Source organism: Colobus angolensis, unplaced genomic scaffold (assembly GCF_000951035.1).
Source record: "Colobus angolensis palliatus isolate OR3802 unplaced genomic scaffold, Cang.pa_1.0 Scaffold68, whole genome shotgun sequence".
Taxonomy (NCBI): Eukaryota; Metazoa; Chordata; class Mammalia; order Primates; family Cercopithecidae; genus Colobus; species Colobus angolensis.
The window spans coordinates 3504109-3517736 of NW_012120487.1; the positions used below are offsets into that span (position 1 = coordinate 3504109).

The 13628-nt window shown below is 35.7% G+C and overlaps 1 protein-coding gene across 2 annotated transcripts in view; it reads right to left on the reverse strand.

Annotated features, from left to right (window-relative positions):
- The window catches only part of FAF1 (Fas (TNFRSF6) associated factor 1), a 535277-nt gene that overhangs the window by 140516 nt on the left and 381133 nt on the right, over window positions 1-13628 (reverse strand). For both annotated transcript variants that reach the window (XM_011926246.1, XM_011926245.1), the window contains 3 exons: window positions 7371-7497; window positions 6314-6377; window positions 5280-5361 (listed from right to left, as the gene is read on the reverse strand). In XM_011926246.1, the coding sequence (XP_011781636.1) occupies window positions 5280-5361; window positions 6314-6377; window positions 7371-7497 (273 nt within the window). The remainder of the gene's footprint in view (window positions 1-5279; window positions 5362-6313; window positions 6378-7370; window positions 7498-13628) is intronic.

A 13628-nucleotide genomic window follows, 5' to 3' on the forward strand; every position in this document is an offset into this window, starting at 1 on the left:
GAGGAGAGGAAAGGAGAGATCTTTCCCCTGAACTTCTAAGGTAGTTGAAGGTACCTCTTCTCTTTGCTTCTATAGTATAGTATACTATATGGATCTGTTTATATTGTTTTATTTTCCTCATTAGACTGAGCAAAAGTAAGAAACCTCTTCTTCCCAGATCCTTAGAGAGCATGTGATAAACATTTATAGCCCTCAAATGGGTGAGCATCCTTCATAGTTAAGGGCAAGGAAGGAAGTCATAAAACTGATCGGTACATTATCAGAAGTCAATACTTTGTCACGATATACTTAAAAGAAACATGAAAACTTAGAATAACTGCTTTACCAAAGTTGGAAGCTCTGCTTGGTACAGTACTATAAATTCCTCAAGAAAAAAGGCAGAAAGAACTATAAGCACTCTCACCACCAAGTGCTCTCAAATGAAATCAGTTTGAAGCAGTTTTCATTAAGATGGATTGAATGTGGCATCGTGAGAAACACTTTATCAAATGCAGTGTTTTACTTAGTGATTAACTATATACCAGTTGATGAAGCTCCCCAAATCCTTTGTAATCCCACCACTCCAATAAACATTTAATGAGTATATAAGTTCAAAAAGCCCAGCAGAGGATTTAAACCTTCAATCTTGTTTTTATTTACTCTTGGAACTCAATTTCTCACTTCAAGTGAAGAATGCTGGTGCTTGAGGCTCATCTGTTGCCCTGGTAAAATTAATGTGCCTCCCACAGTTTAAATTAAACATGTGATATTTAAGATGAAGAAAATTTAGTAAGAGTGCCACAGTATCCATCACATTTGTCTTAAAATGTTTGAACATTAGCAAACTGTTTTCTGAAAAATGATTCATTCAAAAGCTTTGAAAAATAATCTTGAGCAAGATCTGTTTTAACTCTCAAGTGTGACATATGAAAAGAAGAGATGAAGTTTGATCATTAAATCCTGCAGTACAGCAGTTAGCAATGAAAACTCAAGTGTGGTGGGAGAGTGTAAACCATATTTACCTGTCTTGGAACATGTGAGCTCTTATTTGGTTCCTACTACTTACTATTAGTGTGTTGTAAGTAAGTCATGTAGCTTTTCTGGGCTTTCTCATCTCTAAAATGGGAATATGAGGAATATATATCCCTATTTCACTGTTTGGTTGTGGGGTTCAAATGAGATATGTATAGGAACATGTTTTGTAAACCACAGAGCATCATAGAATTCTGAAGTAACATTACAATTACCATACTTACACAATTAAAAGAAGATGCATACCATCTGCTTAATGACCTTAATAAATGAACCTGTTTAGATTTAATTTTGAATAATTTATCTGTCATGGAGTTAAGCTTTACTTAAGTTTATAGACATGTAATAAACTGTACATAAACTGTTGATCTGTAACTTGGAAAAGAGAAATGAGGAAAGGAAAAAGCCCTGGACAAAGGAATAAAGATAAAGACATTTTTATCAGTCCAGAGAGGTCAGTGGATTTTGGTTATGAAGCAAAATATTTAATTACATGAACCAATAATTTTTCATCTGCTAAAACACCTAGACACTAAGAAAAGCAAACAATTAATTGTTTCATTAGAAATATCCAGGAGTTAATAAACAAGAGCTTATATTCCTCAGGGGATTATCAGTCTGAACAAATCCAAATGCCAATTTACTGTACAAGACACTTAGTAAAAGTTCTGTTGTCTACGATATACTGTATTTTTAAGTGTTAAGTTGTTTATGACATACTGTATTTTTAAGTGTAAGTTATCTGCATTAAACCTAAAATGTGTGAGGTATACACAGTATATCTTACAGAAGCTTTGTAAATGGGTTTTTAAAAATATCTATACCTATTTTGGGAGCTACGGTTTAAGTTACAAAAGGCTGTGACATTTTCTGGTTACTTCAACTGCTAGAAAGCAGAGAAAGATATATCCCAAATGCACTATTATCAAAGAATAAGTTGAAAAATGCACTATTTTAAAACTAAAATCAGATATTCTTTCAAACATATTTATGTCTAATAAGTGATTGTTTAACTATAACAACATGGCCATACAATGAAAGACTCCATAACCACTAAAAATCCTGTTAAAATAAAATATTCAGCATTATTTTACAAAGCATTCTTTTACAAAGCATTTCACCTGAATCTAACAAAGCTTTTAGACCTAATGTCCATTTTTCAGGAAATCAGAAAAATAATATCACAAGGAAACAATCACATAAATTCAGAATCTGGAACAATCTACAAGTCATCTGGTCTGATTTCTTCACAAAGCAAATACCAGGGGAAAAAATGGGGAGAGATGGTGCTTGCTTAAAAGGTATTTAAGATATCTAATACTCAAATATAACCTGTGATCCTTGAGTGGATTGTGGTTCCAAAAAGCAGCTAAAAAGAAATTCTGGGAATGACTGGTGAAGTTTGTATATGTACTGGATATTAGATAATATTAGGGAATTATTGTTAATTTTGTTATATGTGAAAATGGTATTGTGATTATGTAGGAGAATATCATTATTTTTGGAAAACGCATGCTGAAGTTTTTAGGGGTAAAGTATGACATCTATAATTTAGTCTGAAATGGCTAAGCAAAAATTAATGAATATACAGGATACCCTAAATGTTTCTGTGCAGTTCAAGTTTCAACAATTTCAAATGCTTAACTGATATAAACTATTAAAAAATTATTTGAAGTTTTAATTATTTATATTTATTTTATACTTGTTTTTGTGAATTTTCAATAAATTTTTAATTTATTTTCTGTTGCAGTCAACATTTGTCATTTTTAATCAGAGAGGAACTGAAACAAAAATTTATCATAAAAATTTATTCATCAAAATCCCAAATCCAAATAAGTATAAAAATATAAATAAATTTCAAATGCTGCTCTTTTGTCAATCTGTAGCAGTTAATCCTTTTAAGTCCTTACGCCTTAAAACTCCATTAAGACTTTGAGATGTATATGGAAGATACAAATATAGCAAAATTTTCCTAATTATTAAATGTAGGTATAGGGGATTTGGCTATTTATTGTACTATTCTACTTTTTCTGTATTAAAATTTAAATTTTTTTATAATAAAAAATTAAAATACTATAAAAGAAGTTATAATTTAAAAAGTGATCATATAATATTAAAAGGTAAAAAGAGCTGTTATTACAGGATTATAACATGACTAAATTTTATACTAAAAATCCATATATATACATCTAAACATACAATAATAAATATGCAAAGAGCATAATAAAGTTAACAGTTAATCTGTGTTAGAATACTTTCTCTTTGCTTTTCTGTATTTTCTTTTTTCCTTCAGAGAAAGAATATCACCTATTACCCAGGCTGGAGTGCAGTGGCATGATCTTGCCTCACTGCTACCTCCACCTCCTGGGCTCAAGCAATCATGCCTCAGTCCCCCAAGTAGCTGGGACTAGAGGCATGTGCCACCATGCCTGGCTAATTTTTGTATGATTTTTTTGTAAAGATGAGGTTTCACCAGGTTGCCCAGGCTGATCTCGAACTCCTGAGGTCAAGAGATCCACTCGCAGTGGCTTCCAAAATTGCTGGATTACAGGCATGAGCCATCACATCCAGCTCAGTATTTTCCATAAACCTGTATTTATGAACACCATAAACATATTACCATAAACATGCATTTCTTTAAAAATAGCCATTTTTATATAGATTTAACAGTTGAAACATAATTGCTTAAAACAGCTTTTAAAAGGACTATTCTGCTATTCTTAAGGTAAAGAATAGCTTCTTACTCTAAATTCATTAGACTGTCAATTATAGCTCTAATTTGATTAATCATCTTGGAATCTGATTTTTAAAATTTATTTTTAAATGAATTTTTCTTTGTATCAGAATTTAACATAATCTAGAAAATAGAAATCTCAGAGGCATCCTTGCACTCTGTTCTCAAACTTCTTGCCCTCTTTAATTCCAACAGCTTTTCCCTCTACTCCATGTACACGCTATTCCTTCCTTCTTCCCTTTCTTTATTCTTTCATTTATTAAACATTTACTGAATTTTTACTAAGTACAGGGACATAAAGGATAGTTCCTGTCAAAAGAAAATCAAAACTCCTGGGAAGATATATGTAGACCGGATAATTATAAACACTGTGTTAAGTGTAACAATAAGAGATAAGCTGAGGGTTTTTCACTGGAAAGTGCTAAAGGGGTAGGTGCTGCCAATGTGAGAGAAGGGGAGGAGCTGGAAAAGGTAAGTTTCGGAGGAAGAGGAGTCGTCCGCGGTGGCTCAAGCCTGTAATCCCAGCACTTTGGGAGGCCGAGACGGGCGGATCACGAGGTCAGGAGATCGAGACCATCCTGGCTAATACGGTGAAACCCCGTCTCTACTAAAAAATATAAAAAACTAGCCGGGCGAGGTGGCGGGCGCCTGTAGTCCCAGCTACTCGGGAGGCTGAGGCAGGAGAATGGCGTAAACCCGGGAGGCGGAGCTTGCAGTGAGCTGAGATCTGGCCACTGCACTCCAGCCTGGGCAACAGAGCAAGACTCCGTCTCAAAAAAAAAAAAAAAAAAAAAAAGAGCAGGATGAAAGGCATTTCTAGCAGTGGGGAAGCATGAAGAAAGAGTAAGATTATGGGGAAATACAAATGGCACACTATTGTCAGATTTATTAAGTGTGAGGCAGGGAATAGGAAGAGCTGAAGCGACATAGACATTTCATTTCTATGTTTGAAACCTTTTTTTTTTGGTGGGGGGGCGGGGGCCCAAAGTGACATTTGGGGAAAAATATTGCTGTTGTTAGATATATATCACTACATAGAATAATCATTTTGGGAAAAGACTAAAGAACAAATCTATCAAGAACTAGTCATTTGCATAACTGAAAATAATAGAAACACATAGCCTGGTCCCTTTTAAGCATGTCTACCTTTTTTCCCATTTAAAAAAACTGTATTTCAGTGCTTCACAAGACCTTTTGCAAGAGCCAGCAGTACCCCTATCACATTAATGTCCGTTGTGAAATGGGCATCTTGGTGAAGACTAGGTTAGTAGATGAACCAGAAACAAATGAAGTCTCCAGTCTCAAAATGAAAACAGAAAATGGTGCTTGCTCCAGCAGCACATATACTAAAATGGGACTTATACAGAGAAGATTAGCATGGCCCATGCACAATGATGACATACAAATTTGTGAAGAGTTCCATGTTTTTGGAAAAAACCAAAAACAAGAACAGAAAACATTTAAGCATTGCCTCAGCCCTAGTGGTAAACCTGTGGGATGCACTTTTTAATCAGAAAAGGTTACATCTACTTACATCTCGGGCTTTCACATAGAAGGCCTCTTGAAAAGCAGCTTCTAATGAGCCAATGAAAAATACAGGATGGCAATCACCATATCTATAGGAAAAATTGACTCTATTAATTAAAATACATTTCAAATTCACTTCAAATTTCACAAGTCTAATCAATGACTTTTAAGTAAATGCTGGGGCTAATGTCCAGTGCATACTAAACATAAAAACATTTCTTTAAAAGCTTGAAAATGAGCTTCATTCATTTTTAGAATTCTTCTTGGCCTATACCGACATACTAAATGCTGAAATTTTAAGTACACTTAGCAAATGAATTTAATAAGTGCTATAAAACCATGCCATTTATAAGAAGAAATTCTTGGTTACTCACTTTCATCTGATTTTCCCAGTTACATTAACTTTATTTTCCCACTTCAGTTCATTTATTCCAGAATTCCAATAGAGGGAAAAAACTGTTTCTTTTAAAAGTTTCCATATTATATTTCAACAGAAAATATCACTAAAACAATATCATTTACACCAAATTGAGGATTAAACATTAATTCTCTTTATATTTGAACACCTCAGCAGACTCTCAAATGCATATAAAACATTTTATATTCGACACTTAAGGAAGAAATGTAAAACAATTCCAAAAGAAAAAAATCAAAATAAAAAATTCACTTGGATTTAAAATGTTTAAAGTATTTTTAAATTTAATATTATGTTAAAGGACTTTCCATTTGACTGTCCTAGGATATACTAAAAATCAGTATCCTATATCCTAGTCCTTTGGGAATATAATAAAAATATTAAATTAGGATCCATTTATTGAACGTCCATAAAGATACAAAAATAAGTTGAATCCATCTCTGAAGTGGTATAAATGGTTTACTAGTTATTTATGTGTTTCACCATTAGGACTACATAAATTAACAAGTATATCCTTTGAATACTTTAAGGAGAAATTTTAAACAATCTATAATTAAAATTGCCCAAGAAAAACCACAGTAGCATAAAACAGCATCAATTTTATATAGTTAATATCCTAACCCTACCTTGAAGAAAACTCTGCTGTAAATTGTAATAAGGCATCTCCTTCATTTTCTGCGTTTTCTGGCACTAAAAAACAAACAAAAGAAAAAACAAAAACAAAAAAAACAAAACAAATAGACACAAAAAACAAACCACATAACATCTAATCCCACATATAAGAAATATATTTAATCAATAAAGAGGAAATAAAATTAAATTTTAGCTTCTGTGATATATCTGAGGGGACAGTTTAACTCAACATATATTAGATCTCATCAAACCGGCATCAAAAAGAACCTTAAAATATTCCAAGCTCATAAATTTTGAAAAACCAACTGACACAATCCTGCTAAGCATTTAAAATATGTGCCCAGTTGTCATTTAGGATTTCAATGTTTTCTTGAAATAGACGTCTTGTGACTAAATTATATTAAATGGGTCTGATATTAAAGACTTCATTAATTGGGAAAATAACCAATTTTATGTAAACATCACATCTATTTCTGCCCACAGGAGTTCTCTAATTTCACAAAGTAAATAGGTCATTATTATTTTAGTGGTCATTCTGCATGTAGCATGTCTTGTTATTCTAGAGTATGCATCTTGTAAGTGGAAGCGAAACAGATGGCGCATTTAGTTTACTTTTTTCCTTCCAAAGATGGGTACTGTTGAATAGAAGAGTAACATTACTACTCTTAAAACTGGTATCTCTAACAAGATGTGGGGAAACAAGTATCAGTCACAGAAAGTACACCTGTTTGTTAATCAGCCTCTAGGTTTAAAGAGAGACAGTCATAATTAATTATACATGTAAAACAAAAGTTACACTACCTTGCGTTTTTAATGAATTTTCCTAATGCACTGAGAATTTTTGAGTTTAATAAAATCAAAATTCAAAATTCAAAATTCAAAAGGTTTTAATGAAGAATGCTTACTCTCTATTATTTTATCTCCCCTTACTCTCTTTTATCTTATCTTACTGGAGGTCAGTAAGAGATGTTTAAGTTTAATGTTCTTCATAAGTTTGTGGACTAGAAGAAAGAATTCTATTGCTGGACCCAAAGAACTATTAATACTCACTCATTGGAGATTTTCTCAAGGCAGATGACGCCATGCCAAATACTTCTCCATCATCCACCCCAAATTCTGTAGCATCTTCAAAGTCATCTCCATCGCTATCACTAACCATATGAACATCGGTGCTTTGCTATTTAAGGAAAGTCCTGATTAGTTTCATAATGATTTTGGCATATCAAATTCTAAGAATAAGTTATATAGTAACAAGAAGACATAAGCATTATAAAATTTTTATCAAATAAACTCATTTGCTAGAGTAAAGCTTACTATTTTTTTCCTTGTAAGGCTTACATACTTTCTAAACTTTCTCTGATACCTGTAGACCGAAGGCTGGAGACTGAGGGAAAATGAAGAATGTTTACAAACTAAATAAAGACAGGGATTTTTGTCTGTTTCTTCCCCAGCATACAGTACACAATTAAGTGCAAAACAAATGAGAAAATGGGCACAACTGGAGAAGTCAGAGACAAAGTAAGCTATTGAGTCTCTCAAAAAGTCCACACAAATTTATATTTGGTAGGTAGAAGCAATGGTAGCATTTTCAAACTTTCCACTTCCTTACTGCAGTGGTTCTCAGGTTTCTCTTCGTGAAATATGGTACACTATCCTCACATTGTTAACGGGTAACATGAAATACACTATATATGAAAGCTCTTTGTAAACTGAAGATGAGATATAATAACAATGTTTTACCTATGAGTTGTAATAATAATGTTTTAATTCAGTAAAAATTATTGAGAATTTACTACCTGCTGAGCACTGATGAATATGCTCTGTTTATTTTGTTTTTAGCAACATCAATTGAAAAGGTATTAAAAACAAGTGCTTCAAAGAACTAGGCTGTTATTCTCTAGGTTAGAATGTGATTCTGAAATACTGAGATGTAAAACTTTTGGACTGGGCTGTAAGTACTGCTGAATATTCATACCTTGGGTAAGAAGAGGGTCCAAGCAAGATATCTGGCTACATGCTTGTCTGTCCTATGTTCAATAAATGAAGTCTATAAATACTACTTAGTAAATAAAATTTCTATCTTTTAAAATGTGGCACTATGTACTTAAGTTATAAAATGGGGAAAGTAATTGATACTTCAGTCTATGCAGAATAACCTAACATAACATAAATATTTTGCCAGAAGAGCATTAAGAGAAACAAAATCTAAGACTCATAATCAGCCTGGGCAACATTGCCAGACCTCATCTCTACAAAAAAAAAAGGAGAAAAGTCGGGCATGATGGTGTGCACCTGTGGTCCTAGTTACTTGGGAGGCTGAGGCAGGAGGATCACTTGAGTCTGCGAGGTCAAGGCTGCAGTGAGCCTTGTTTGCATCACTGCACTCTAGCCTGAGTGACAGAATGAGACCCTGCCTCAAAAAAAAAAAAAAAAAGGACTCATAAAAATTTAGCTAGAGGGAATGTCAGAGGTCAGACAGTTGTTAAATCACAGATTTTAAAGCTGGAAGGATCTTAAAAGTCTGTTATCGGCAGTTTTCTAACTTATTTTCACAGGGTTACCTCCTTCCCCTAGGCCCAAACAGGCTATTACAATACATAAAAGTAGGACTACTCTGGTTGATACAGGGAGAGGTCAGTGGGGAGCTTAATGCTCTTGGAGTTGGCCTTTTCTTCCTTGTATCTGTTGACATCTGGGGTATTGCCAAAGGATCTCAGACCCTATGAAACACTTTTAAAAACTGCTAATCTAGTGATTCTAAGAGTTCCGAATGAGGAAGTCAAGATATTTCTCATTTGACTTAGTGTCAAATGTCAGCATTTCCTCCTCAGCATACCCAAGTATTAATGCAGAGAATCATAATTATAATATTTTCCCTCTCAACTTTAAGACAATCTTTCTAATGCTTTGAATAGACAAGATAATGAAGATACATTTGTTGGATGAATAAATAAATGGTCCTTCCCTTAAGCATTTACCTGCTATCTTTACTCTATTTCTCACAGAAACACTGGTTCTCCTCCCTTAATAGTTTGTTCATAGATCTAAGATCTCCTCCTGGTTTAAGCTAGTCAACAGCTTAAAAATCCACAATGCCGTCTCATTTTAGAGCAGTGAAGGAGCCTCCTCCACAAAACAACACATTTACTAGGACAACAGTGCTTGAGTTCCCTCTGTGTTTCAGGCAGTCAAATATCTGGAGCATGAAGTTCCCTTTAAATTTGAGGCTTAAACAGGTAAAGGCTCAAGATTGACAAGATATACCACATGTTCTTTTACAGTGCCTAGTCAGGTTCACAGGCAACTGAAAAGAAACAAAGGATCAGTATGACAAATCTTCTTACATCTTCTATCCAGTAAGCTATCATCTCAGTCTTTTCTTAATCTTGCCTACTACTCACCCCTTCCTTTGAGGAATCAGGTTAAGAACAAGGGGTGGGAGACACAGGGGAGAAAAAAGGGACTATTCTACATATACATCTTTCTATACTTACCTCTTTTACTTTACTGTCCCACATCTATCCTCTTTCTCCAAATCCCATTCAATAAATTAGCTCCTTCTATAACAACAGGACCTTACTTCATACTAAGATAGTGATTTTAATATTCTCCATGTGTCTCCATTATTCATTTTCCCTTCACAAAGTATAGAATACCCAAACCTCTTAAAATCCCAGAAAACAAAATCCTGTAACTACAACATCTTCAAAGGGAGGTATCTAAAAAGCCAATTTTGTTGAAAAAAGTATATTTCAAATATGAATTATTGAAATATCTGCAAGAATGAACTATTTAATTATGTATAAGGAACTCCCAGTCTCTTCATATTTTCTTATCACCCATCTAACAGGTTATAAAGAGCTTTTTCTAAAAATAAGATAAACAAACTTTTTTTCATTAATGTTTGCTGATGAGAATAGATAATCTCTTGGTATCTGTCATGGCTTCCCTAAAATTCTTTAAATCCAGAAAAGGTACTTATTCATAATTTTAAAAACAGCTAAAAAATTAGTGATTATATTTTGGGCTGTTTATTGCATTCATTTATTACCTTTAACATTTAACAAACATTTACAAATCACTGTTAAGTGCTACACGGTTTGGCCCTGTGTGAAAGATACAGTATATCCTCTCTCAAGGAGCATCATATATTATAAACAGAGTGATTAGTGCTATGACATGTAAATTAAGAAGAGAGGACCTAAATCATAGGCAGCAGGAATCAGGAAAAACTTCCTGGAGGAGATGATAACTAAACTGTTTAAGGCAAAAATTTAGAACTCATAACTGGCATTAAAGCAAGCTTATAATTGAAATAGATGTTCCTTTTAGCAACATTCACCAACTACCTATTATGTCAAGGCACTATGTTAAAAACTAGTATAGCCAGGAGTGGTGGCTCATGCCTGTAATCCCAGCATTTTCAGAGTCGAGGCAGGCAAATCACTTAAGGTCACGAGTTCGAGACCAGCCTGGCCAACGTGGTGCCCTATCTCTACTAAAAACACAAAAATTAGCCTGGTGCGGTGGCAGACGCCTGTAATCCTAGTTACTTGGGGGGCTGACACAGGAGAATCGCTGGAACGTGGGAGGCGGAAGTTTCAGTACGTGCCACTACATCCAGCTAATTTTTATATATTTTGTATAGACAGGGTCTCACTACTTGCCCAGGCTGAATGTGAACTTATTTTAAACTATTTTTCAGGCAATTCATGTATCTCTAATTCTTTGGGGTCAGTTACTAGAGTTTATTGTGTTCCTTTGGCGGTATCATCTTTCCCAAATTCCTTATGATCCTTGTATTCTTGCAAAGGTATGTGTGCATTTGATGAAAAAGTTACCTCTTCCAGACTTTATGGGCTGAGTAAGGACAGACCTTCACCTGTGGGTGTGGAGAGAGGGTAGGGAAGGAGAGAGGCACTCTGGGCATGGCACTGGGTCTAAGGGCACAAGATACCAAGTGTGGTGTGTGCGGTGACTTGAGGTCTAGGGGGGACACTGAGTCTTGTCAGCTCAGACAGTTAAGAGTCTGTGACATTGGCACCTGTGTGATCCTTGATGGCAAAAGTTGTGGGAGGTCTGCAGAGGCTGCAAGGGCTACTGGAGTCCTCTGCTGTGCCTCTGTGTCCAGCAACAAAGGGCCATGGCTAGCAACAATGAAGGCCAGAGCCAGTGAAATGCACATCCTCTGGTGTAGAGGCTGGCTGCAGACATGCCTCTGGCAGCAGATTCAGATGTAGGCTCATGCACTGGGGTCAGTGCTGGAGACAGAAACAGGAGGTGGGGAAGACTGTAAGAGCACACGTGGGATGGTCAGGGCTGGAAGCTTGCTTATGCTAAATTGCAGGGGCCAGCTAGGGTTTGGTGACAGGAATTAGACTCTCTGTGTATATGTGGGCAGCTGCAGGGCCATCTGTGATTGCAAGCACAGTGGCAGGGGCAGGAGCCAAGGGCAGGATCAGCTACTTATACACATAAAACTGTGGCAGCCAGGGCTGGCAGCATGCAGTAGCCTAGCTGCTGGGGTAAGCCTCAGGTACATGTAGTGGTGGGTGTGAAGCCGGTGCTAAGTGGTCACAGAGCTGTTTTCAGGCACACATGCAGTAGCTGTGCTGTGTCCCCGGGCCAAAGAACCTATGGAGGCAGCAGCTGGGGTGGCTCTGGGACACCTGAAAAATATGAACTCTGCTGAGGAGGGATTCTAGACCCAAGCAGGAGCAGCTCAGGTGACTCCAGGTAGAGGGGAGGGAGAGGAGTAGTAGGTCACACACCCAGAGAGTGTCAAGGCTGCTGGGCTGGGTTCCCAGGCCAGAACAACTACAGCAGTAGCAGTCTTGCAGCTCTGGGTCTTTGCCCATTTTTTAACTGGGTTGTTATATTACTTAGTTTTAGGAGTTCTCTATATTTTGTAGACTTTGATCCCATATCAGATGTATGATTTGCAAATACTTTCTCCTATTCTATGGGTTGCCTTTTTAACTCCATTGCTAGTATTTTTTGATGCACAAAACTTTTTAATTTTCACAAAGTCCAATTTCTCTATTTTTTCTTTTGTTACCTGTGCCATTAGTGTCATACCCAAGACATCACTGCCAAATCCAATGTCACAAAACTTTTGCCCTATGTTTTCTTTTAACAGTTGTATTTTTTTAGATCTTACAGTTAAGTCTTTTATATATTTTGAGTTTATTTTTGCATATGATATTAGGTAAGGGTTCAACTTCATTCTTTTGCATGTGGATATCTAGTTTTCCCAGTACCATTTGTTGAAAAAACTACCCTTTCTTCACTGAATGGGATTAGTGCCCTTGTCAAAAACCATTTTGTCATAACATGCTGGTGTGCTGAGGCTCTCTATTATATTCCATTGGTCTATATGTTAGTCTTTATACTAGCACTGCACTGTTTAGATTACTATATCTTTTTACTAAACACTGAAATCAGGAAAAGCGAGTCCTCCAGCTTTGTTCTTTTTCAGGATTGTTTTTGGCTATTCAAGGTCCCTTGAAATTCCATATGAATTTTGGGATAAGTTTTTCTATTTCTGCAAAAAACCGTCATTGGAATTTTGATAGGGATTTCTGTAGACTGCTTTGGGCACTATGGACATTTGAACAATATTAAGCCTTCCAACCCATATACATGAAATGTGTTTCCATTTATTTATATCTTCTTTAATTTTTCAGCAATGTTTGGTAGCTTTCATAGTACAAGTCTTCCACTTCTTTCATTCGTTAATTCCTAAGTATTATTCTGTTTGATGCTGTTGTCATTGGAATTGTTTTTCTAATTTTCTGTTCAACTTGTTGACGGTTTATAGAAAGGCAAGTGATTTTTGTGTGTTGACTTTGTATCCTGGTATTTTGCTGAATTCATTTTTTAGTTCCAATAGTTTTTTAAAAAATGTAATCTTTGGAGTTGTCTACATATAAAATCATATCATCTGTAAACAGATTATTTTAATTCTTCCTTTTATTTCTTTTTATTTTTCTTGCCTAATTTCCCTGGCCAGAACTTCCAGAACTATGTCAAATAGAAGTGGTGAAAGGGGTCATTCTTGGCAGGGTGCGGTGGCTCATGCCTGTAATCCCAGCACTTTGGGAGGCCGAGGCGGGTGGATCACCTGAGGTCAGGAGTTCGAGACCAGCCTGACCAATATGGTGAAACCCTGTCTCTACTAAAAATACAAAAATTAGCCAGGTGTGGTGGTGTGCACCTGTAATCTCAGCTACTCAGGAGGCTGAGGCAGGAGAATTGCTTTGAACCCGGGAGGTGGAGGTTGCACTGAGCCGAGGTTGTACCACTGTA